The sequence below is a fragment of the Pteropus medius genome, unplaced genomic scaffold, assembly GCF_902729225.1.
Source record: "Pteropus medius unplaced genomic scaffold, Ma_sr-lr_union100, whole genome shotgun sequence".
NCBI classification, from domain to species: domain Eukaryota; kingdom Metazoa; phylum Chordata; class Mammalia; order Chiroptera; family Pteropodidae; genus Pteropus; species Pteropus medius.
The window spans coordinates 5,720,363-5,746,263 of record NW_024354499.1 but is presented as its reverse complement, the minus strand read 5'-3'; the positions used below and the strand labels follow the sequence as shown (position 1 = coordinate 5,746,263).

General features: G+C 39.6%; 1 protein-coding gene and 1 pseudogene across 3 annotated transcripts in view; one reads left to right on the top strand and one right to left on the bottom strand.

Moving 5' to 3' along the window:
• Positions 1-25,681, bottom strand: part of DGUOK (deoxyguanosine kinase) — a 29,347-nt gene extending 3,666 nt beyond the window's left edge. Inside the window, exons 1-4 of one of the 3 annotated variants that reach the window (XM_039852378.1) lie at positions 25,454-25,681; positions 15,863-15,975; positions 7,257-7,444; positions 3,789-3,936 (exon numbers count right to left, since the gene is read on the bottom strand). In XM_039852378.1, coding sequence (XP_039708312.1) covers positions 3,789-3,936; positions 7,257-7,444; positions 15,863-15,975; positions 25,454-25,595 — 591 coding nt within the window. In that variant the 5' untranslated portion in view covers positions 25,596-25,681. Of the gene's footprint in view, positions 1-3,788; positions 3,937-7,256; positions 7,445-8,355; positions 10,057-15,862; positions 15,976-25,453 lie in introns of those variants that run through there. The other 2 variants (XM_039852380.1, XM_039852381.1) reach the window with 2 other exon arrangements.
• Positions 20,100-20,218, top strand: LOC120594676 (uncharacterized; annotated as a pseudogene).
• Positions 25,682-25,901: the final 220 nt, after the last annotated feature.

Genomic DNA, 25,901 nt, shown 5'->3' with positions numbered 1-25,901 from the left:
ACATATACATACATACATACACATGTATATGTATACATACATACATATACTCTGGTCTTGTCTTTGTTCACCTAATATATCTTAGAGACTGTTACATATCAGTACAGTACTTTCTTATTCTTTTTCACGACTTTAGAGTTTTCCAGTGCATGATGGAGCATAATATAGTCAACCAGTCCCTACTGATGACCACTTGGGTTGTTTCCAATCATTTGCCTTTACAAACAACGCTGCCTTGCGCGCGAGCCATTTTGCCCACATGGGAGCATAGTTACGGAGTAAATTCCAAGGAGCATAATTAATAGGTCAAAACGTGTGTGCACTTGCTAGAACATTCTGTCAAACTGCCTCCTTAGGGGCTAACCAATTTACATTCCCACCAGCAAGGTAGCTTCAGGGTTTCTAAACATAGCAAAGCTACCCAATTTTCTTCTCTGAGAAAAAAATATTATCAGAATTAATGAAAATGCATATTTTTAAAAATGTGACTTAATGTTTTCAATTATACACAAGGGCAGAGCAATTCTTTTTATAAAAGCTATAATTATTCATTCATTGCTGCAGGCAAACACTGACGCTAAGGTCTCTCCTATTAAAACAGGCTAACATTTCCATTTTTACTATTAATTTGCTTAACAGAGCAAGCCCCCCACCCCACCACCACCACCAGAAGTCTAGGTAAACTATTTTGAGCATTTGGCATAATTCTTGCTTTACTGATATGGTTATTTCATAAAAAAAAAAAAAATCCTGCACAATCTGGTCCTCTTCATCTCAGTCGTCATGGGGAGAACACACCTGAATGTAAATTGGAAAGACAGTGCAGATGCAAATGGCTGGGGGGCGGGCAGGGGAGGGACGGGCAGGCTCATGCTGACAGACCTCATCTCCTGAACCCTATCAAGCCACCCCCACCCCACCCCCACCCCCCCCAAACTCCCTTTCCACACAGACTGCTTGGAATCAGAGATAGCAACTGATTCTTCTCCCGTGTGTGGTTTCTGTTACCCTTAGACTTTGCCATGGTCTTATTTTGTATCTCAAAGGCTTCTAAAATAAAGTTATTTGCCTTTTGCTTATTTTGCTAATGCAGTTGTTCATGTATTTCAGCATGTATCTATCGGTGCCTGCTCTGAACTCCTCTCATAACTAGCCATTTTCATCTGAGAAAAGTTTTAGCTTTTCTTTTTGAATCCTTCACCAAGCAGACTTCCCTGTTATTCACTTGTTTCCTCTTGACAGGCCAGGGCAGGAATTGCTCTCAGGACCCTGACCAGGTACTGCCATAGGCGTGATGAAGGGAAGTAAGTGGCTCAGGAGTGGGTGGATCCTCAAGTATGAGCCCCCAGAGCTTTTCCACACACTGTCCTCTATGCTACAGAAGTCCCAGGCAGGGCCTGGCTCTTTGAGGCACACTGGCCAGCTGCATACTCTCTTTCTGAGTTCACAGGATTGGGTAGGGACACTGAGGCCCAGCCACTTCTGTTTTGGTATTTTCTATTGTTGACTTGCTCGTTTGTTCGAATTTAGGGGAGAGCAAGTGGAAAAGAGAAGAAGGTCCTACTTAGGTCCATCTTACATGCTCTGAACTCAGTATTTCTATCCGGGCTCTGCATTGGAGTATTGATCACCTACATAGCTTTTTACACAGATGTCTTAACTTCTGTTCTGCTCTTCTTTTAGGTATAGTTACCTCTGAATCTCACAGAAGAGTTCAGGGTGACTTCAGGGGAAGGATACCAGGATTTCTGGGTCCCTTGCTCTAACGCCATCAAAACAGCACCAAAATTTCCATCCAATCTCAAAATGAATTAAGCTAGTTTTCTTTTTCTAACATTAAGTTACAATAATCCTCCAACTCCCCTCATTCTACCCCTGAATTAGTCTCTCCAAAGAGATATGTCAGCCATACTATCATAATAATCACCATCACCATTGTCATCATCATTGCCTCCTTCTCGCAAAGTAATCTGAACGCACAAAGAAGTGATCAAAACTTCCTTGCATATCTTGTTGAGTCCCAGTTTCTGGGTTCAACCTTAACTCCCCAGAAATGAAGCCTTTGCAGCCCTGCTTTGCTCTCAGGAATTGAGTCCACCCACTTCCTCGTCTCCAATACTGTCTTCATGGCACCAAGCTGATTATGTTGAAGGTCTGTTTCTCTTGGAAAAGCTTAGGTCAGCTCTCTCAAATCTCCTCCTAAAGCTCAGCCCCACAACCCACTGCTTCTTTTAGCCATCTATCCCATGACTCTTACTGGAAACATGCCACCACTTCGAACTCCAACTACAAACTTCACTCAGCCCAAGTCCACAGCACTCCTCCTTGGCCCAGGCCAGGAGCTCTCCTAGGGACCAGGCCTTTCCCTCGCCCTGAACCCTACACTCAGCTACTTTGAACCATCCTCTTTGGCAGGGGTCTCCTTTTCCCATAATCACTGACACCAATTCCCACCCCTCAAGTATCACTTTCACAATATGCCTCTTCTAGTAATGGTCCCAGGCAATGAAGACTACTGAAAGAAATCATATAAATGTGACCCAGCCAGTTGACTTACAATTAAAGCACCTAATTGCAGCTTGCTTTTTTTCATTGAAGGTTCTCAGCCTTCTGGCCTCACTAAATCTCTAGTTCAGTTTCACTTTAAACCTGAGACCCTATTTATTTCTGTGAGATCTCTTTATTTCCTCCTATGATCTAGTTTTTGCCTCATAATCTCCAGGAACTCCCAATATCTGGTCCCAGTCACACTCCTGGCCTCATTCCTAGCTGCCACCTTCCTGAGGTGAGGCCCTTCTTTCTGGTTCTCTCCTCTCTAGCTCCTGGAAGCCTGTGTGACAGGGCTCTCCTCTGTGTTTTCAGACCCTATTCACTCTGTTCTCAGAATTCCTCCTGTCCACAAGGCTCAGTCCGGTCTCTAAAAAGAAAGGTCTCTAGCCCAAAGAGAGCTTTCCCTCCTAAGGCTATGTGGCATACCTAGCATTTGACTATACATGATATATGCCTCGAAGGCTGAGAACAACACTTCTCTCAAAAAATACCTCCTGCCCTGACTCAGAATCCCACTCCAGAAGAGCCCTTAGAGACCACTAGTCTGAGCCACTGAATTAAACAGACAAGAACCCCTCCAGGGGAAAGGTTTCCAGGGGTTGCCTAAGGTCACTCCAGTCAGCAGAGGCTAAGGACCACTGCTGTGCCCAGAGACTCTGGTGTTCCCGCTGTGACATCACCCTGTTGTGTGTTATGCTAGCTCCATGGTCATGGCTTCCAGAGTCATGGAAAGCAACTTCTGTAGTCCACCCTGCCTTTCCGGTGGCATCTTAAAGGTTCAAAAGGGGACTATAAATTGTCGATATCAGGATGAAGTGAGGAAACCCTCCTTCTCTCCCTCCCCACATCCTATTTAGGAAACTATCAAGACCACCACAGACTCTGATGATCCAGTCAGAGGGAAGGGAAACCTGAGGCAACTAGTATAGGTTACCTGGTCAAAGGGTCCAACCTGCAAACCCTAGGTGATAAAGATAATGCCCAATTTGCTCTATGTTGTTGCTACATCAAGAGGGACGCTTTCTATGCACAGTCAACTGCTTTAGTCATCTGCAGCAGAAAGTCTGTGGAAAACAGGGTGCTGGGTGCTAGAATGGGAGGGTGCTTACTCACTGCTCTCTGTGCTCCAGATAATACCCTCTGTCTAATTTCTCCAACCAGAAAATCAGGGGCTTGGGGAACATCTCCTCTTAAGTTTCACGTGGCCCTGAAGTCTAAGGCTTTAGATTCTGCATTACCTGGGGAGTAGCCTGGAGATAGATGAAGCCATGAAACTGGACCCGGCTGGCAAACTCTTGCAGGAGAAAAGAATGCCAGTCCTGATAGATATGCCACTCCATGTCACCGAGGGAACCATTTTCAAAAAGATTCTTTGCAAAGATATACCTAGTTGGAAACGTAGGTGGGATGGGGGAAGGGGAGAAGAATGGGAAACAGAATGAAAGGCAAAAAAGAGAGAAGCAGAAAAATTAATAACCAACTTGATCCATGTCTGTTAAAACCACTTAACCCTTTAAGAAATCTGAATATTTAACCTGTTATCTCCCTCCTTGCTCAACATTAAAATGGGAAACAGCATCTGCAGAAGCTAAAATCATAGCTCTCCAGGTAGATTAACCCACCGGGAGCACAAAGGGGCATTGGAAGAGTGTGCCTCTAATTGGCCATAAACAATTTTCCCCACTGGAAACCTGTTAGGACACAGCAAATGGTGCACGTACACCCAACCTTCTGAGGTTTCCTTATTATTACTGCAGCAGGCCCCCAAACAAAAACTTATCTAGTATAAAGCACCCAGCACATTTCATTTAAGAACTGAGGGCTTCTGAGTCTCCAGGCTGCTGAGCCACCCTTTTGTTTTGTTTAGGAGTATAGAAAAGCTGTGTTTCAGTGGCGTCACCTACGGAGCAGGAAGTGCATTTCCTACTAACTTCGGGATTACCAAGAAAGCAGACTTTTCTCCAAAGCATACATGGCTCTTATTTGCTTCATCTACTGCCGAGCCTTAAATCCAGATATAAAAAGCTAAATCTAAAAATCAACTAGCTTTGCCCCTTGCTTACTTCGGCAACCAAAGGAGCATCTGTCTGGTAAAGAGGAAGTCAGAGCTAACCAGAAATTGAAGCTTCTGAATGGTCAATTCTGCTTTCAAGCCTCAGGCATCTTGATACAAACACAATTTACATCCTAAACAATGAACTCCAGTTTCTAAGGCAACGCTCAGCTACTGGCCACTTTTGAGAAAATGAAATTCAGAATCCCCATGTATGAATGGCTCGGGGAAGTATACATTGAAAGGTTGTGTGTTGGGATTAAGAGAATGGCTTGCAGAGTCACATTCTTGTGTCTGATCCTGGCTCCAAAATTCTCCATCGGTGCCACCATGGGCACATCATTGAATTCTCTCAGCCTATTTCTTCCTCTGTAGACAGAACAGTAGAACCTAACTCACAGAGTTGTTGTGAAGATTGTACATAATACTCACAAGGTGCTTGGAGGAGTGAATGACACATAGTATTCAAGACGTCCTAGTCAGCATTATAAGTGCTTCTTGGCTAGGCTATCAAGAAATTAATTTGGGAGCTCCAGAAGTCAACTGTCCTGGTCTGGAATGGTTTAGCTATAGCCTAGCTAAAGGCAACAAAGAAAAGAGGTGACTTTTGTAACTTAATTTCCAAAAAAAGGTTTTCAGCTTCTTCATAGGTAATGTGGAAATTAAGATCTTATAAAGAAAAATTAAATATCTGTTAATAAGCCCTATAAAAAGGGCCCTTGCCATTTCTAAGGATGAGCACTTCTTTATTTCTCCAAAGCTGGTGGTGATGGAGAGCGGGAGTAGAAGGGTGTGGTGCTGAATGCTACAGAGAGGAAACTCCTGCAGTCTGAACGCAGGGGCTGTGGAGAAGACCAAAGTAAAAACCTAGATGGCAGGGTCCCTGTCCTAAAACCACATGCTACCATTTCTTTTAACTCAAACAGAAAAGATTTAGACTTCTTCCTCCCTATCATCCACTCTCCCAAACAACCATGTTCGTCCTTTGAAACACACATGACACGTGAGCACATGTGCAGTCTCCGAGTTCCCCATTAGACTAGGGTCGCTATGAAGGCAGGGACTGGGTCTGTTTTGCTTTCTGCTGCAGCTCCCAGGCCTGTGCTGAGTAAATGCACGAATTTTTAAGAATGGAAAGGCTCTAAATCACCACCAGGATTAGAATGTGTAATTAGTTATCCTTTGTCTCAAAAATGCCCCCTCTGAAGGAAAAATCTAGGATGTTGCAGCTGCCTATTGTGCAATCAATTCTCATCCCTTCCTTTACAAGTAAATATTAAGACCTTATAGCTTCTAAAGAAAGTATTTATATTTCTGAGGGATCTCTCATATGCCTACCTCACTAAAGAGCTGAAAGTGAAAAACCTGATGGTGAGTATGTTTATAAGTAACTCAGCTCATTATAAGTAATCTTCATAGTCCAGCAGGCATGGCTTGAGAGAGGAGAGAGGAGAATAGGTAGTATAACCAACAGGTGAAAAAACCAAAATCTAGAGCACAAACATTTGTAATTCACAAATTTAGCTTTTCTAACATGTAGCTTCTCTCTTGGGGTACATAGAGAAGGAATGCATAGCCCATAGGGTTTGTTTTACAATATCTTGAATGATTTTAGGTAATATTAAAACAAATCACATCACAATTACAAATGTACCCTTATTTTTTCCCCCAGGAGGCTCCTGTTTACAGTAGTGCTAAGAAGTATAACTAGTTTATCTAACTTAGAATTAAATGGGTAACCAACTAGTTTCTTCAGAAGTGAATGGACAATGAAAATGTGGCATTTTCCATTTTGATAAGTCAAAGGGGCTTAAGATAGACTATCACCCTTTAAACCACCATTTCACACTGACACAGGTCGTTCGTAGCCTTCAGATAAAAAAAAACTTTACCAGTGTCCGGATCAAGGCACCCCCACTTTGTCTCCAAATGGCTTAAGTCACAGCCTGGTCTGGTAGCACAGCCAGGAATTCTGGAACCTAGATAGACTAGCTCCTCTGGGATAGATGGACTGATTTCCCAAGCTAACTGCTGGCCTTCATTAAAAGTGACTCCACATCTCACTCCCTCAGGTGGTCAGGACACTGCTCTTCCCCTAACCTGACACAGACAGTGGATGTCTATTATAGACTCTGGCCAGCAATAAGCCCTGTCACATAAGCCCATTTCACAGATCTGTTATTTCTACTTAGAAATCCTTTCTTGAAGAATAAAAAAAGAATGACTATATTTCTTGTATCATTTTAGAACTACAAGGTTTAATTCTGTCTGCTCTCTTCTTCACAGTGACAACCAACCACTAATTCATTTGGTTTCCTAGAACATACGCTGCTTCTTAAGTGTCTACTCAGTGCCTTTTAGTATGTAATGTTTATATTAGGTAGCTACCAGCTGGCCTCTGTGCCAGAAAATTGGAAAATATAATCAGTGGCAATGTGGGAAATTAAGTGCATTTAGTTTATGAAAAATACACATATGACAAACCTGTGGAATTACGAATCTGAACAAATCTGTATAGTGCTGTCTTTAAAAAGAAGACAAAATTTTAAAGTACTTTTTTTAGTGACCAGAGTGGTGCAGAGTCTGAGCAAGAAGAGAACACATGCAGTGCTGAACAGGGGCCTTATGACTGGTGGAGGGCTAGGGCTCTTACCTGTCACTGTACACAGACCTCTCAAAGATCTGTACTGCTTTCTTGGCCTGTAAGAGTTTCTTAGGGAATGGCTCCAGCTGTACTTTCAGACGGCTCAAAAAAGAAAATGTCTGGAATGTGAAGGACCATCGCGCTGGCTCCCGGTACATCAAATCCAGCAAGTTTCCAAGATTTTGGGTACCACAGGCCTACAGGGAAATTATAAAAGAGAATTTCCTAGAAGGCACGTTTACTTCATGGTGTTTACCTTCCCTTTCCCCCTGCAGGTTTACTAATCAATGAGAGAAGCAATTACAAAAGTTTCCTCCTACTAAAAAGATACAGTCACATCTTCCAGCTTAGTCAAAGCTACAACTCAAGGAAGAAGTTTTCCTACCTTGTTAGACAAGAATCTGATAGAGGGAGATGACATGCCACCTTCAACATACCAGAGAAGAGCAGAGGAAGCAGCACATATAGAATTAGCACATTACTGATTGATGGGATGGTGGAGTCTGTCTGAGGGGGAGTTAATAATCAAGAACCCTCTAAAACTCTACTTGGAAACAAAAATTTCCATTGTAATACTACGTTGCCTCCCTTTTGAGCCTCCTTTTGTGGTAGTTCTTTATAAAACTTCAACCCAAACAAGAAAGCAACTGATTATTTGAAAATCCGACCAACTGAAAAAAAATTCTCTCTCTCTTAAAGAAGGGCTACAATTTGTTAAACAAATGAAACCCTCCCCCTCCATTCTACAGATTTTATGAAAGGCATCTGAAGACCCACTTATTCGGCATGTGTGGGACACTCAGGTGCCCCGAATTCTTTTCTGAGCTCTGCCACTGACTCGTGCAAAAGTGAGTTTTGTGCAAAGCACTTTGGGTCTGCATTCACCCAGTCATCGTTAACTGAAGGCCTGTGTGGATAAGGTGCTACATGGGCTAGGTGCTGCAAGGGGTACAGAGAACAAAACTAAGATTTATTTCCATGTACACTGTACTATGTTAGCTCATTTAATCTTCAGAACAGCTTCAGGTAGGTACCTACCTATAAGGTAGGAACTATTGTTATGCCCATTTTCCTGAGAAAATCTACTCAGAAAGGTGAAGTAACTTACTTGTCCAAGGTCTCATGATGAGTAAGTACTGAATGGTGACTCAAACCTGGCTTCCTCTTACTTCTTCATTCTAATATTTCTCCATATGAGGCGAGCAATACTGGTTCTCAAACTCAAGGAGTTCGCAATGCAAAAGAAAAGATATAAAGAGCTAGAATATAAGGCAGAACGTGTGATGAAGGGGTGCTCACATATGGTAGAAGGAATCAGAGGAAGTTTCTAGAAAAAAGTAGCATTAAGCTATGTGGAATGATACGTGGAATCTTCACAGATCGAAATGGGGATTAAGAAGAAAGTACTTCAGGCAGAGACAAAGATATAGGAGGGGGAAAAAGGTTCGATAACCGTGAGTGCTCCAGTTTGGCTAAATATTACCCCTACATTCCAAACAAGGGTCCCGGCTTTTTGGAAGGCTTCAGTAGGAGCAGTGTAGGTAGAACAGAGTGGATCACAAAAGGATTTCCCTCTTTCCAATCCCCCAAACCACAGACCCACACCAGCTTCACAAATGGCCTTTGGCTAAGAGCTGGAGGTAGAAGCAGGGGGACAAATTCTAATCTACTGGAGTCCCTGATGGTGTCACTAGAGGCTGTAAGGAGCCCTCAGTGTGTGGCACAGTTCCGAGACTTCACAGAAACCTGCTGAATGTAATGGGGCACTGTGCTGACAAATGTACTAGGTTGACTGGGTGGAGGCTATTTTACCAGTAGGCTTTGGGTTACCAAAGAGAGACTGTTCTGGAACAAAAAACTGCACAGGGGCCTAGTTTCTGAAAAACACATCTCAGCTACAGAGAACAGATGCAAACATCGCTTCAAACATATTAACAAACAGAGGAATAATCATTGGATATAAAAATATTCAGCAATTCAAAAGAAGACCAATATGTGTGCTCAGGACACAGCCTCTCAGAAGACAGCTGTTGCCAGAAATGGGAAAAAACAGAATTTCAATGAGATTCAAGAGACTGCCACATTGATAAGAACATGCTGTCATAGAAAAGGAGCAACATGAAAAGAACATTCTCAGAGAAAAATGCAATTGCCCAAACAAAACACCCAGTGAAGATAACTAACTAGCAGACTGCATACTGCAGTAAAACAAATTATTAAATATCATACAAAGAGTGTCAGCTCAAGAAATTCTCCCTAAACTAAGAGGGGGGGAAAAAAAGCTGAAAATTATGAAATGAATTAAGACATACAGGTTAGAAGAAAGGCCAATATACATTGTAACATAGTGATAGGGTTGGGTTTTTATTTAAAAAAAATTTTTTTTTTTTGCTTTTTCTTGCTTTACTCTGGAAAGACACATCAAAATGTAATGCCACCTATGCTTCACCTCACTGCAGTTAATTAAACTTAAATCAAACAATTTTCCGAATGGGCTAAAATAATCTGCAATTTTACAACACCTGCAGCTCAGACAAAGCTATCTAACCAAGGAAACAATTTTCCTTCTCATATGACAAGAGTCCAATATACAGAGGTGAAATGCCGCCCCCAACAAAAAAAGAGGTGGACAGAGGAAGGCCACTTGTCATAGGATGTATGTCTCCCTCACATCAAATTTCACCATCACTGAGAATCACTGTATAATAGAAACACTTCGTAGCTCTAGGTATTTAAGAACAGAAATAAAGTTTAAAACCATGGACAACTAGGAGTTATAACCAGAGGTAACTGGTCAGATTAAAAAAAAAAAAAAAAAGCTAAAATCAAAGAAAAAAATTAAAGAAAATTTCTGAGATGCAAGACTTTCTACCAGAGAAATTCACTGAGTACCAAAAAAGATTCTGTATATATTTACACATACAGCTCGCAAGTGCACACACATACCCACAAATGGGACCTATCTTGGCAAAATGTAACAATTCATAAAAATAAACCAAAAACCTAATGAGGGGAGGAAAACACAAATTATTTATACATATAAAAAAAGGATGAGAAACATATAACAGTTTTCCATGACAGAAACTACCTTTTATATTCTAGAGCAAAAGACATTTTTAGACAAGCAATCACTGAGAAATTATACCACCCACTTACCTTTTCTGAAAAAACATTTCTTTAAAATATATTTCAATCAACTGAAACATTAATCAAAATAAAGAATTAAGAAACGGGAAGATGTGGTAATGAAAAAACAGTGGTCAGTGATAACCAACAGAACAGAGTTAGGTATAAAGTCACTATTGTTAATGTGGTTAATGGGTTTAGTCACAATTTCTAATGTTAAAAGGAAATTCCATGATGTTAAAACATTCTGGAGTTCTAAAATTTCAGCTAATTTCAATATACCTGAGGATGGAGTCTGGAGAAAAAGGTAATAAAAAGCAGTGGAGTTCCCCCCGCCCCACAGAGACTCCATTAAAATCATTGATAGGTTTAAATATACATATTTTTTAAATTTAAATGTTTATGGTTAGAATAAAAATAGTAAATTTGCCTTATGAATGAAAAGGAGAAAAGTTCAAATACAGCGAAAAAGGAAAAAAGGAGATAAAAACATAAAATAAGGTGGTAGGATTATTAAACATAATCATAATAAAAGAGAAAAATTCCCAGGAAAGGCGAACTCTAAGACTGGGTAAAAACTAAAAATCCTATTCATAAAAGAAACACCTAAAACAAGAAAACCCTAAAGCAAGATGACATAAATTGATTGAAGACAAAGGGACATAAAAATCCACCAAGTACCAGATACAAATAAAAAGAAAGCAGATGTGACAAAACTGTATTAAGAAAAAAGCATTAAATGTCACAAGAGGGTTTTTTATACCAATAAACCAATAAAGACTTCACAAAGAGGTCATGAATCTTTTTACATGGAATAATAAAGCTTGAAATATATAAACACAGAGCAAAGCCAATAAAAATACAAGGAAAACTGGACAAAACAACAAAAGCACAAAACTTTAGCACAGTTCTCTCAGAATTTAATATAAAATGTAGACCCATGAAATGAGAGCTTGGAAGATAAGACTCTAAATAATTTTTTTTTCACATATCTGAAACTGGGTACATCTTAAAATGTTTGTTAAATTAAACTTAAAAGACATTTTGATTATTCTGTAGAAATGTTATTAAATTCATGATGTCTCACAATGACATCTTAGAATTTATAAAATACATCACAAACGCCATACCTTACAGATAATATATGTTCTTCTTAAAAGTCCATGGCATATTTACCAAAACTGATCATACATAAAAATTGATCATATATAAGACATGAAGAAAAACCTCAGTAAGTTCTCCCAATTAGGAATTATATAAGCCACACTGTCTGACCACAACAAAGTAAAATTAGAATAACAAAATAATGCACACACAAAATCTAATCAGAAAATGTGAAATCTTTTAAAAATAATTATTGGGTAAAGAATAAATCAAAACTATAATTACACACAATTTAGAAATCTGAGTTAAAATCTTAAATATCAGTCAGGAAGATGGGGCCAAAGCTTATCCCATAAAGAAAATTTCTAGTTGCAATTCCTTTTATCAAGGCCAAAATAAAAAAGAGAAAAAAGAAAAATACACAAACTAATCGTTCAAACTAAATAGCTTTAAAAATGAAAGAAATTCTGAGAAAGACATGGATAAATTAAAAGGCAAAAATAAGGCACACCGCCATAGAGTTAAAAAATAAAATCCATTAACTGGGTTTCTTTAAAGGACAAATAAACAATCATTTATCTAATCTACTCCTCCCAAAATATTCACACAAATAAGCAACATAAGAGAAAAGATACAATAATTCTGGATACAGAAGAGTTAAAAGTATAAAAAAATAAATGTACTAATTTTACCCTATTAAATTTGAAAATCTCAATAAAAGCAATTTTCTAAGAACACAAAATTATCAAAATTGACTGAAGAAGGTTAAAAAAAACCTGAGTATTTGAGAAAGAAGTAGTTATCCAGTAAGTATTTCCCCCAAACAGTACTAAATCCATATCTCTAAAAATTATTTCTATCATACCTTCAAGGAATAGATAATTCCTATGCTAAAAACAATGCAAAACTTCTCAATTTTCATAAACCCGATAGTAAAACCTATTAAAAGTGTACACACAAATAGTAATACCAATCAAACTTATAAATATACATGCAAAATTCCAAACATGTTAGCAAATTAATGGAACAGTACACTATGACTAAAAGGGTTCACTCTAGAAATGTGAAGATGGCACCATTTATCAAATCTGACTAAGAAATTAAAAAAGAAAAACTTACAATTACCTCACTAGATGCTAAGAAGGCTTTTGATGAAAATTCAACATCTGGTCCTGATAAAAAACAATTAATATCCTAGTAACAAAAAGGTCCTTCTCCACATGGTTTATTGAAATGAAAAATCACAGAACTTAACACATATATCTCTAGAGGTAATTTCATTAAAGATAGAACGAGATAAGAGTGACTATCATCACTGCTATTATTTAATATTGTTTTGGAACTTCTACCCAATGAAAGAAAACAAAAAAATAGAAATGAAGTATGGATATTGGAAAATTCTTACAAATGATTAGTAATTACAAAAGAGGTAAACAAGTGAAATAAAAAACATAAACGAGAATTAAGTCATATGACAAATACAACAATCAGTTGCTTTCCTTTAAAATTAAAACAGCAATAACCAGTGTGAAAAAGATGAGAAAACAGAAACCAGTCACAATAATGACAAAATACATAACCACTCAGGAATAAACTAAACAAGACTATTAGTGGGACAAATAAATAACTATTTGGGAAAAATTAGACTCCTATAACTTTTTATTTTATTTTTTGAAGATCTAATTGGCTTTATTAAGTGATTGTGAATCAAACAGCATCCCATCTAGCAAGTCGAAAGACACTCCCTAGACTCCTATAACTTTTAAAATAAACATAAAGAGTAAAATCATAAAAGCAAGAGAAAGAAACACAGACACACGTTTTTATAATCTTGGTCTGTTAGAGGTCTTTTTAAATTTAACATCAAAGGCGGTAGCTATGAAGAAAAGACAGATTTGACTACATAAAGACTTATAAGTACTATGTGGCAAAATACATTGTATATAAAGATAAAAATGACAAACTGGGGAAAATAGCAGCAATATATGACAAAGAGTTAAGATACTTATAAGTTCTTATGAAGTTACTGCAAAAATTTGAAGAACTCAATAGAAAAAAAAAGCAGGAGGTTTGAATAGGTAATGCACTGAAGAATATTAATAAATGGCTGATAAATACAAAAAGATGTTTTCACTGGTAATCAAAGAAATGTAAAATAAAACTACACACAATTTTCTTGCCTCTCCCATTAGCAAGGATGAAAAATAATAATACCCAGTGTTGCTAAAAGTATGAAGAGATTGGTACAACTTTTCTGAAGGAAAATTTTGTAAAACATAGGTGTCAACAAAACACATAATTTTTGCACATCAAAATTCCATTTTTAGATTACCCTAAGAAAATAGGGATACAAAATTTAGCTATTAAAGAGAACAAACATGTAGCTACAAGGATACTCATTATTTTAACACTGTTTATAATAGGGAGAAATTAGAAAACTAAATATTCAAAATAAAAGATGGGATTAGTAAATGATAGTATATTATTTTGTCAGTATACTGCTACCATTAAAATGATATTACTATGAAAGGAAGACTGTATATCAAGTGACATGCAGAGGATAATCACAATTTTTGTTTTAAAAAAGTATATATGTCTTATATATTTATGTAAGTGTATTTTCTCTGTAAAAAGAATCTAAAAGGACAAAATGTTAATTAACTGTTTTACCTCTGGATAATGGAATTATGGGAGTATCAGTTATCTATTGCAGTTTAACAATTTATGCCAAAAATTAGTGGCTTAAACAAAAATATCCATTATTTCAGTTTCAGTGGGCAAGGAATTTGGAACACAGCTTAGCTGGGTGGTTCTGCCTCAGGGTTTCTCATCAGGTTTCAGTGAGGATGTTGACTGACGCTAAAGTAATCTGAAGACTTGACTGGGGCTGAAGGATCCACTTCCAAAAAGATTCACTCACATAGCTGTTGGCAGGACTCAGTTCCTTGCTGTGTGGGACTCTTCACAGATTGGGATGCTTCATAACATGGCAGCTGGCACCCGCAGAGGCAAAAGTGATCAGAGAACAAGACGAAAGATACAATACCTCTTAGGACCTACCCTAGAAAGTCACATTGTTACTCCTGCTACATTCTATTCACTACAAGCAAGTTACTAAGCCCAGCCCACACTCAAGGGGAGAATTAAGGTCCATCTCTCCAAGGAAAGAGTATCAGTCTGTGGACATATTTAAAAACCCCCACAGTAGGTGATCTGTGGCATACATACTCAGAAAAAGATACATAACTTTTTTTTAAATGGAAAAGTTAATTTCACAAATATTTACAAAAAGACGATTAAAAAAACAAATATCCTCAATAAGCATAATGTGCCTGCCAAAAAAGGTAACACAATCCTGAGTTGGAATAATGGAAAAATGGCACCCAGAACAAGTTTGATGATATTGTGGACCATTTAGATTACATACAGAATGTCCCGTTCAGCTTACAGTACCATTCTTAGGAAATCCTAAATTGGAAAACTAACTGGAGCTCATCCCCTAGACAAAGTTACTTTAGAATGAGGAACAGTCAGAAGGAAAAATGGTGTCTCACTTGAAAGAGTGAAGACCTGAGGGGGAGAAAGGGCAGACAAATCATTGCTTTCAACTATATGAAGAGCTGCCATATGGGAAAGTTAAGTCTTAAAAGGTAGAACTTGAATTAATGAGTTGGAGTCACAAGTATGCAAAGTGGCTCATACAAGAACAATCAGAGCTGTTAAAAACCAGAATGAGCCACTCAGTGAATGCTCCCATTGGCTGCAGGAGGCATGGTGTTGCCACTCCCTCAGCTACCTCTAAGGTACATGTCCAAACTGGTCCTTCCCTACTCACGCTGATGTGGCTGGTGTTGAAACCAACCCTACAGTCTTTCCCCAAAGCAGCAGACCTGACACTAGGGCCTAAGCCACAGGCATAAATGAAATGTACAGTGCTTGGCACAGTATAAATGTTAGTTATTATATCTGCACTGACTCAAAGTGTGACAAGGTGCTCTCTAAGGTCCTTTCCAATTTCTAAAACTTCATAAATAAGTTAAAATCACTATAATTAACTGTTGATCCTGATGGTCAGCTTCAGTAATATACTTAAGGGCAGGAATGACAAAATTAATCTTCAAAGCCAGATGGCTGGACATGCTTTGGGAAACCACACAGAACAGAGGCAGTCACTTTTGTAGACACATAAAAAACCACGAAAATCAAAACTAAACATATCAAACAAGTCATATCCTCTCTGGTATACGTGGTCTGCTTTCTGGAATGAAGGTATTTTAAAAAGGAGACTCAAACTGGGCTACCTCACCTACTTGGAGCAAATTAGATTATTACAATTAGTTTACTCACCCATGCCTGCCAACTACCCACCACAACTGAAAACTTACTTTTTGCGTGCCAGCAGCCTGGACATTCTGCCATGTTGCTACAGGTTCTGTAGCTACGTGCCATTCTGGGTAAGTTTTCGTGAGTAACTTCACAAAGGTGGACTTTCCCACAGCTGCAATGCAAACAGCATGTATTGGGACAGTTCCCAATCAGGGCTAAAGGAAAAGCCAGCTATTAAACTCTGCCCAACTCAAGGGAACATGCACTGGTTTTTCCAATTTCAAAACGCAGCAGCCATACCACTGTCAGACTGACGATGGGTCAGGCCATGCCAACCAGAGTTACCACAACGAATGCAGGCAACAGGGAGGGGAAACACCCCTAAGATTTGATTTGCAATTTTAATGTCCTAACATCCCCGAGGCAGAGTATTTAATAACAGCTAAAATGTAATAGACTGTCAAAAGTAGATAAAATCAGCTACATTAGTTGTAAAGCTTGAATCATAGTCCTATTTAGTCTGTGACTGTAAAAATTGCAAGTTTTTCAAGATAGAAAACAAAGATTATGACCCTCATTCATTCAACAAATCTGACCAATATTCAGGGAGTGCTACTACATGCTCAGGACTGTCTGGTACAATGATGAACACAGGATGGATTCTGCCCTCACAGAGCCTGCATGGAGATAGATACTAAGCAAACACACAAGCAACTAATAACAAATTGTGTTAAGTGCTACCAAAGAAAAATTTAGGATGGCTTTAATATAGCTCAGGAGGTCAGGGAAGGCTCCTCTGAAAAACATCTGAGGTAAAATCCGAAAGATGAAGAGTTAGCTAAGCCAAGGGTAGGGGAAAGGTAATCCAGGTAAAAGGGGCAGCATGAATAAAGATCGGGAAAAGCGAAAGTACTAGGTGCACAACAAAACAAAAGAGAAGTCTGTGGCCTTGAAGAAGCCAGTGCAGCTAGAAGTCAGTGAAGGAGAAGAGTGACTCAGAACATGTGTGGAGAGGCAGGTAGACAGGGAGGCCAGGGCCAGGTCACGCAGGGTCTTGTAGCCATAGTAAGAAGTTTGAATCTATTCTAAGGGCAAAGGCAAGTCAGCAATGATGAGTTTTAAGGAAGGAAATGACAAATTTGCATTTCCTTTTTAAAAGATCACTCTACCAGCTATGTAAGAATGGACTGGTACAGAAGTAGGCGGACCAGTTAGAAGACAGTAGCTTAAACCAAGGTGATGGCAGAGGATGTTAGAAGTAGCAGTTGCTTGGAGAAATTCTTTGGAGATGAAACCAACCTAGTACCACAACATTTAAGTTATCTTTTCCCATTTACACCAATGTCTGGGTCCATAGCTTCCTGAACTTCAGACTCAATATTCAAGAGCTCTCTAGACATTTCTACTTGGATGTCTCACAAACACCTTAAAGTCAATATATTCCCTAAATGAACGCATTACCTTCCTCACCAAACTGAGCTTCTTCCCGTATCCTAGACCTCAGGGTATGGCAGCACCATCCACTCAATGTCAGAACTCCCTTCTCTGCCAGACTTCAAGTGACCACCAAGTGCTTTTGCGCCTGCCTTCTAAAATTTCCCCACCTGTCCTTCTCTCTCTTCCCATCTCTTGCTCAAGACAAGGCTCTCATATCTCTCTTGCCTTCCAACTCTGGCCTTGCCCTCTTCGATCCATCATTCATACTGCAGCTATGCCAAACACAAAATTACATTGCTTTAAACTCCCTTATCACCTTCATGACAAAATCCAAACCTTTAGCATGGTCTACAAGACACATCATCATCTAGCCCCTGCATACACCTGTCTGGCCTCAGCTTCCCTTCAGGTATTCCGAGCTTCTGTTGGACCAAACTCCTTGCAACTCCAATCATGCATGTCCTCTGCTGGAAATGTGACTGTGCGTATGCTTTCCCATTTCCTGATTCACTTCCTCTCCTCATGTGGCCAATTTCAACTTGGTCTTCAAGATTCTGCTCAGATGTACCTCCTGTGTGAAGCCTTTCCAGATCCTGACACCTCTAAACTGAATTAGCTAATCTTCCTTTATGCTTGGCCTTGTGTTCTGCGTAAGATTCCATTACTGCCATTGTAATTGCTCCTTACAAGATGGGGCTCCTCCAGGGCAGGATCCAAAGCTCTAATGACCTGACTGAATGAATAAAACACTTAATAATTAACATTAATTTTGGTTCCCTCTGAAACCCATATTCGTTAAAAACCAAAAAATGAATACTAAGAGTACATTTGCAATTCAATCTTCTCTATCAGAGATGATCTTTCTCAAGTTCTAGCCTTAGGAGGAACCCAAATAGAACCAAGAGAAGGGAGGCACCCTTCCAGTCAACTCTATCAGCCACTCACAGTTACTGATCGGGAGTATAGAGATGTCTCAGCAGAAGAGCCCACACATCCAATATGTGACATTTATTACACACCACTCCAACTTCTCTCTGAATACACAGGGTAAGAACAAACACCTTGAATCTATGCATTTTGTACAGTCATGCTTATCTTTCAGTCCTACCTCCACCCAACTTATGAGTGCCTCTGCACATTTGCTCAGCCTCAGCTCTTCCCACACTTCAATGAATAAATGCCTTCCCTTGCTCTTCTAGGCTTGCATCTAAATCCTGTCCCCTACATAGCCTAAGGTCCCATCTCGTCCATGAAGTTCAGGACTTTAGCTCACACCAAATTCCTACCATACTGGACAGCTGAATCAAACAAGAACTGCCTATGATGTATTTAGCACCTAATTGTTTTGATTGTTTCATGTCTTGATTTTGGTTTCCTAACAGGATCTGAATCTCTAGGAGTGGGCCCCAGGAATTCACATTTGTAAAGTATACCCCAAGTGATCCTGATGCGTACTTTTTTTTTTTAATGCATACACATTTCGAGAATGGTATCCAAAACAATCTGATCAAAGTCAACAGAGATAGTTTTTTAAAAATATATATTCCAAAACCACATACTAGACTACTAAACACTCTGTGCTTCTCAAGGTAGGAATTATAAATTGGTTGAGTTTATATATCATCAGATACCTGCCTACGCTGAGTAGCCCCTAGTTTAAAATATCTGGCACAGATGGTCAATATTTAGATTGCCGGTTGCTGATTAAGTCTAAAACATGGTCCCTGCCTATCAGCTGAAAAGCTATTTTAATTAATACGAAAAGAAGAATATCATTGAGTTGTTAGCTGGTTGGGGTTGAATGAGTGTTAGAATAACTTAAATTTTTTATAAATTAAAAAAAATTACCCAAGAAGCAACGGCATATGGAAAGGGCCCTGTTTCTACAGAGTGCTGACTTTACCTCTGAGATCAGACACTATTAGTTCATCAAAGGGCATTCAAGACTCTCAGAAACCAACTCATGCCATTTAAACACACAAAACCCGGAATGCCAACAAATTAGATGTAATGGGAAATATACAGTTCCAATTACTGGAACAATCACACTAGGGCAACACCCCCATCCTGCACCCAACTCCTCATTCCAAAGCTTCTAGAAAGCCAGTTTAGTAATCAGAAGCTGGCTTCAGCAAAGGACGACAGTAAGTGGCAGTGGAAGGTCCTAAAAGCTGTGCCATCCATGATCAGGGCGCCTAAGTCACTTATCACAGGGTAGTATTTCTTAAATTGCATTTCAATCCCACAGGTATGGAATAATTATTTTAAAAAATGATTCAAAGTTATATGTTTATATTAAAACTAGACAGAGCAACTGTTTTTAGTGCTGCGATACTTGACTGTAATAGTTTTTCTTCCTGCTTGGGTTTTGACTATGTGTGTTCTTTTGAAAGACAAATGTTTTCAAGTGTTCCCAGGGGCTGCCCAGTGATGATGGCAATGGTGTTGGCTGGTTCTCTACTGCTACACTGGCCTCCTCCGAATGGCCAGAACACTCACAGTCACCCAAAGCTACTCTTCAACACTGGGCAAATTGACAAATTCCTCCCTTTGTCTGGTCTCTATGCAGAACATCAGCCTCTTACATCATTATCACAATTTAGTTAGATCCCAGCTTAACTGTCATCTTTCGATATACTTTTTTCAATATATAATTTTCAGGTGTACATTATAATTTGACATCTATATATTCTATTGTGTGATTGCCACCTAGAGTCCAGTTTCTTTCAGCTACCATATATTTGATCCCCTTTACCCACTTCACCCTCCTTACTATATTTGACTCCCTTTACTTTGTCTACCTCTTCCCTCCTCCCCTACCCACTACCCTCTGGTAACCACTAGTCCATTGTCCATGTCCCTGACAGCCATGCTACCCTGAACAAGCCCGATCCCGTCTGATCTTGGAAGCTAAGTAGGGTCAAGCCTGGTTAGTAGTTGGATGGGAGACCACCTAGGAAGACCAGGTGCTATAGGCATTAAAAATAAATAAATAAATAAAGGGTTGTAAGCTGACAAGGTCCTTGCAATCTGTGAGGTCAACCAAGGGTTTGTCTAAAAAAAAAAAAAAAAATCAATATAGTTTTTAACATCATGAAATTTGGTGGGGGTGGGGGGTGGTGGTAATCAGATCTCAGGATCAAATTTTCTCTTTAGGGTCTTGGCTATCCTTGTACTTTATTATATGTGCCATGACTTGAAAAGAGCTGGGAGCTACTTTCTTAGAACATATTACTTCAACAAGTTGATTTTTATTAGCACCAGGATTGTCACTCCACAAGGTGGACCAAAGAGTTCTGCTGTTAATGTTCACCTTTTCCTAAGTCATGGTGTTTTCCTCCCACGATTTTTTTTTTATAAACTACAATGCCTGCTATAACTACATTATGCTAAAATCTAGTAATATGATAGTATCTGATGTAACAGCCAAAATAATATATTATTTTAAATTTAATACAGTTGTATTTCGTGGGAGCCGCTTAAATTTACCATCACCTCCAAGCATTTTCTTCTAAATAAGATGAAAAACATGGGAAAAATCCATTTCCAAAACATTTAACCAAGAAGCAAACAAAAACAGTAAATATAAAACTGTCTATCTTTAAACAAAAAAATTCTTCAAAGAAAACTGAAGTCTTTATTCCAGAAACTTCATTTGATGCTGCATTCATTCACTCATTCAAATCAACAGATGTTTACTGAGTAGCTGCTAGGTGCTATGTACTATAACTAAAATGATGAACTATGTTGAGGTCCTGCCCTCAAAGAACTATGTTCCAACCCTGAATATAAGTACTCAGGATCAGACAGGCTGAGCCCACAGGCATTTTGGTAATAAAACTTTTCAAAAAGCACTCAGCAGGCTTAAAAGGAATCATACATTTTTCCGATTCCTTTTATTTTCTTTTCATGGGAAAACAAGAACAAAAAAGGTCCCTCATAGCTCCTAGAGTGCAATCTAAACTCATACTGGTCATCATGAGACCCTTGCTGATCTGGAATGCCCTCCTCCCCCACTTTTCCCACAAGTTGATTCATCCCTTCACTGTTGCCTTCTTGAACTCTCTCCAGCTCCTTCATCCCTAGGCAGAGTTAATTATTGCCTGCTCTGGTTTAACAAGGTATTACACTGTAATTATTTGTTGACTCATCATCACTCTCTCCAGTTAGACTGGGGGCTCACTTTTTGAAGACACAGACAGACTTTATTCCCTTTGAATCCTGGGTATATAGCCAGGTACTAAGAATGGAGATGGATGGACAGAATGAGGTGAATCACAGAAAGGGAGACTCTCATTTACAATGTTTGGAATAAATAGGTCTTTTTCCCCTGGAATTCTTTGCCCAGTTGTTTATACTCAATAAAAGATTAGTGACCTTAAATCACTAATCTTGAATGCTGAAAGAAAAATGTTATTAGGGAAGCTCTCCACTGCTTTATGTACAGGTCTCCAGACTGCAAAGTGTAAAACCTTCCTCTTCTCTGGTGGAGTCTTTAAACTTAAAGCAAGAATGGTCTGAGATGATTCAATAACAATATTTCAAACAGCGCTCCTTTCTTCAATTTAGGTTTGTGATCATAAAATAACTGGTTTTGGAAAGCGATACTTTCCTTCAGTGAATACACTTGAAAATATAGGCTAGGTATCTTATTTGCTGGATTTTAAGGGATTCTAGGTACCAAGCTTTTCACTTTCAGTCATGCATGGCCTATGGCTTCACAACTCATGCTAGATGCCATGAGTTGTTACTTCAATGATCCATTTCCCATATACATGCTGCTGCTGTCTACACCTGCAGGACCAGATTAAGAGACTCAGAGCAGTACGACTACAAGAAAAGCCACTCTAAAGATATCTAACTTCACTTAAGACAGGAGTTCACCTTCTCCTGTTCAGATTTCCTGACGAGGTATTCTTATTCTGATTTGTTTGGAGATGCCATCTATAATTAGAGAATAAGATAACTCTTCATTTGATTGTAATAGCAATTTAAAATATTTCCTCTGTGGGTAACAATGACTAACTTCCACATGGATATCACAGCATAGGATTCAAGCATCTGGTGAACACTGAATGAGTACAATGGGTCAGGCAGGGGGTTATGCTCATGACACAAAGATGAATAAGACACTAAGTAGCCAACCTGGGGAAGATGTTGAATATGCAAACAATCTCAAGTGCTGCAGCAGTTGTAGGTACAAAATGTTATGAGCACACAGAGGAGGCAGTGACTAATTCTGTCTGGGGAGAGTCATCAGGGTGTGTGGGATGATGGAGAGTAATGAGAGATAGAATTAAAGAGAGCCAGATTAAAGAACCCCAGTCGCCTTCTTATTAGTCATATTTTCCTTGGGCAATTCCATTTATTTCCAAGGCTTCAACAACCTGATGGCCTGTCCCAAGTATTTATTTTGTAAAGTACTTTGTACCTCCCTGGGCTCTGAGGACAGAGCTTCCTTTAGCGGCATTTCCCAAAGTACAGGACAGAACATCTTTGAATAACACCATGAGGCAGGTAGCAGGACCTTTCCTTCTCACTCCTTTCCATGTTTCTGATTTGGTTGGAAAAGCACACTCAGCCATGGTGACTGGTCTCACTTTAAAATGTCCACAAAGTCCACGACCACCAAGTCCAATGGGTCCTTAATGCTGCCCAGCAATTCTATATTTCTCCCCTTCACTCACTAGATACTTGATATCTTTTCTCTCCTCACACTCACTCTTAGCTGATCTTTCTTCCTATTTTACTGAGAAAACAGACACAACCAGCAGACCTGCTATAAGTTCCCACTATACCTACTCGAGTCAGTACTCATTCACTACGGTCCCCATTATTAGAAATAAACTGCTAGCTAAGACCAACCTTGCTTCACCTGGGCTATAGGTTCCATTTCTTCTGGCTTACTAACATCACCCCAGCAATTCTACCCTCTCTCCTGTTTTACCAAAATTTTCCCTCTCTACCAGACCCTTTCTACCAGCTTACAAATATGATCTAATTTCTAACAACAAAAATTCCTCTTCCCCTTTCAGCTACCACCATGTCTCCCCTGTCTAGGAAAACATCTAAGCAGTTGCTTAACCCACTATCTCCAATTCTTCACCTCCCATTCTCCTTCAACCTGTGCCAGATTTTCACCCCTACTGCTCCTAAAAATTGTTCAACTTCACCCAAGAGCTCCATTACCAAACAGCATTACACAGTTGATCATGGCCTCCTCATGAACACGTTATTCACTTGGCTTCTAGGACAGCATTCTCTTTTGGTTTTTCAGTGATCATTCCTTTTCAGTCTCTTTTGCTGGTTCCTTCCCATCTCCCCAATCTCTTTAACATTTGTGTGTCCCAGGGCTTAATCCTTTCCATCAACATACAGTCTTCTGGCTTTAAATACTATCTACATTTATAACTCCAGTTCAGGGAGACTCAACTCCAGGCTCATACAACATCTCCTACTCAACATCCCCACTTAGATATCTTATAACCATATAAAAACCTAACCTGCCTAAAACCAAAATCCTGAAACCACTCCCTACCCCATCTGTTCTTCCTATTCTCAAGAAAATCGAAATTCCACCTTTCAACTTATTCACTGACTCCTCTCTTTATCTCACATTCTACATGTTAAATCTAATTAGCCCTACCTTAAAATGTAACTGGAATCCTATCACTTCTCACCACCTTCTCTACTACCACTTAGTCCAACTTATGAAACTCACCATTGCAATTACCTCGACACTTTCTACCTTCAACATATCAGCCAGAGTGATCTTTTATAATCTAAGTTAAATCATGTCACTTGACTGTTCAAACTTTCCAGTAGCTTCCCATCTCAAACAGAGTAAAAACACATCATGGACTATAAGGCCTATACAATCTGACCACTCCTTACCTTCTGACTTTGTCTCCCCCTTGCTCACTCCACTCCACCAACGATGGCTTCCCTCCTGCTCTTTGAACACACTTTCTACCTAAGGGCCTTTGCCCTTGGTCTTCTCTCTGGAAGATTCTTCTCCCAGTTATCCACATGGTTCACTCTTTCACCTTTTAGGTTTTTTGCTCAAATGTTACCTTAAAATGAGACCTGTTTTGACTACCCTATTTAAAATTACAACGTCCTTCAATCTCTCATCCCTGAATTTTCTCCATCACACTAATTACTATCTAACATTGTTTACTTTGTTTATGTTTCTTGTCTCTCTCAACTTGAGTTCCCTGAGAGCAAAAATATTTATTTGTTCTGTTCACTGCCGTATCCTCAAGGTCAAGAACAGTGCTAGCATGTGAATGGGGCTCAAAGGGTTATGAATAAAATAAATTCTGTTTGAATGAACAAAATAAATTCAGCTTACTGCTAGTATGTCATCGATATTCAACAGTTGCTAATCCCCTTTTAGGGCTCACACCGTAGCAGGTAAAAAGCATTGTCAGAATTTAGTAATATTAAACTGAAATGTTTTGCTCTCATTCTGTTTTTTAATTACTTTTAATTAACGATACTGGGTTTCTATACGCTCTTCTAAGTTATTTTTAACTTATACATGTTTTTAGGTCTAAAAAGTGAGTTTCTCCTAAGAAAAACGTTAAGAAACGATAGTGGAACTAGCAGAGAGACATGGCAAAAATAGTGAAGTGGTATTTGAATGACTGAACTTTAGGAACTCTCTTCGGGTAGAGTTGCCAGATAAAATATAGGACACCCAGCTAAATTTGCTTTTTAGTTAAATGATTTTTTTTTCACCGTATGCCCCAAATTGTCGCATGACACGCACTTGCACTAAAAAATTACTCGTTATCTGAAATTTTATTTTAAATAGGCATCCTCCCCCACCCCCAAATCTGATAACCCTCTCTTAGAAATTAGACCCAGAATTAGAAATCTGGGTCTAAGAAATTAGACCCAGATCCTTGTCGCTTCCATTTCAATCTATCCGTACAAGCTGGTAGAACTCTTGTCCTTCTTACGGACTGTGTGGCTTTTATGGAGAGAACTGAGGGCCGAGGTTCTAAAAATCAAAGAGGCACTGGCAAACCGTGCACTTTGGGAGGGGAAAGGCCCTGGCAGCTCAGAACAAGCAGCCCCGCCGCATCAGACCGGGGGAGGAGAAAAGGGAGAGGGGGAGGAGGGGTTCCGGGCCCAGTTCCATTCCCAGCCTCTCAGGCACCTACTTAGCCGAGGCCAAGGCTGGGCAGCCACTTTCCGGCCCTTACCAATGTTGCCTTCGATGGAGAGCCTTCGGGGCCCGCTCCCCGCGTGCAGACCCCTGGAAGGGCGTACGCCCTCGAATGGGCCCCGAGCCATGGAACTGGAGGGTACTCGCAGCAACCTCAGAAAAAGCCTGCCTGCGGTCATCCCACCCACGATCCTCGCAGCTAACACTTCCGCCGAGAGCACTTCCGCCCCCAGTAGCTCCGCTCACGCAGTCTGACGGGCCTCAGACGTCAGAAGACCACCAGGCAGGAAGTAGGTGGGGTTGAGCTGACTTGGTGGGAGGGGCCAAAGAAACAGCTCTGTTCTCGCGATGTTTGTAGCGAGCGTTGTGAGAGGAAAGTAGCTGGCGGTGCGGAAGAGTTTTCTGATAACTGGAGTTGGAAGGGCACGATCAGCCCCTTCGGATTTGTTCATTGGACAAATAACATTTTAAAAGAAATATAACAA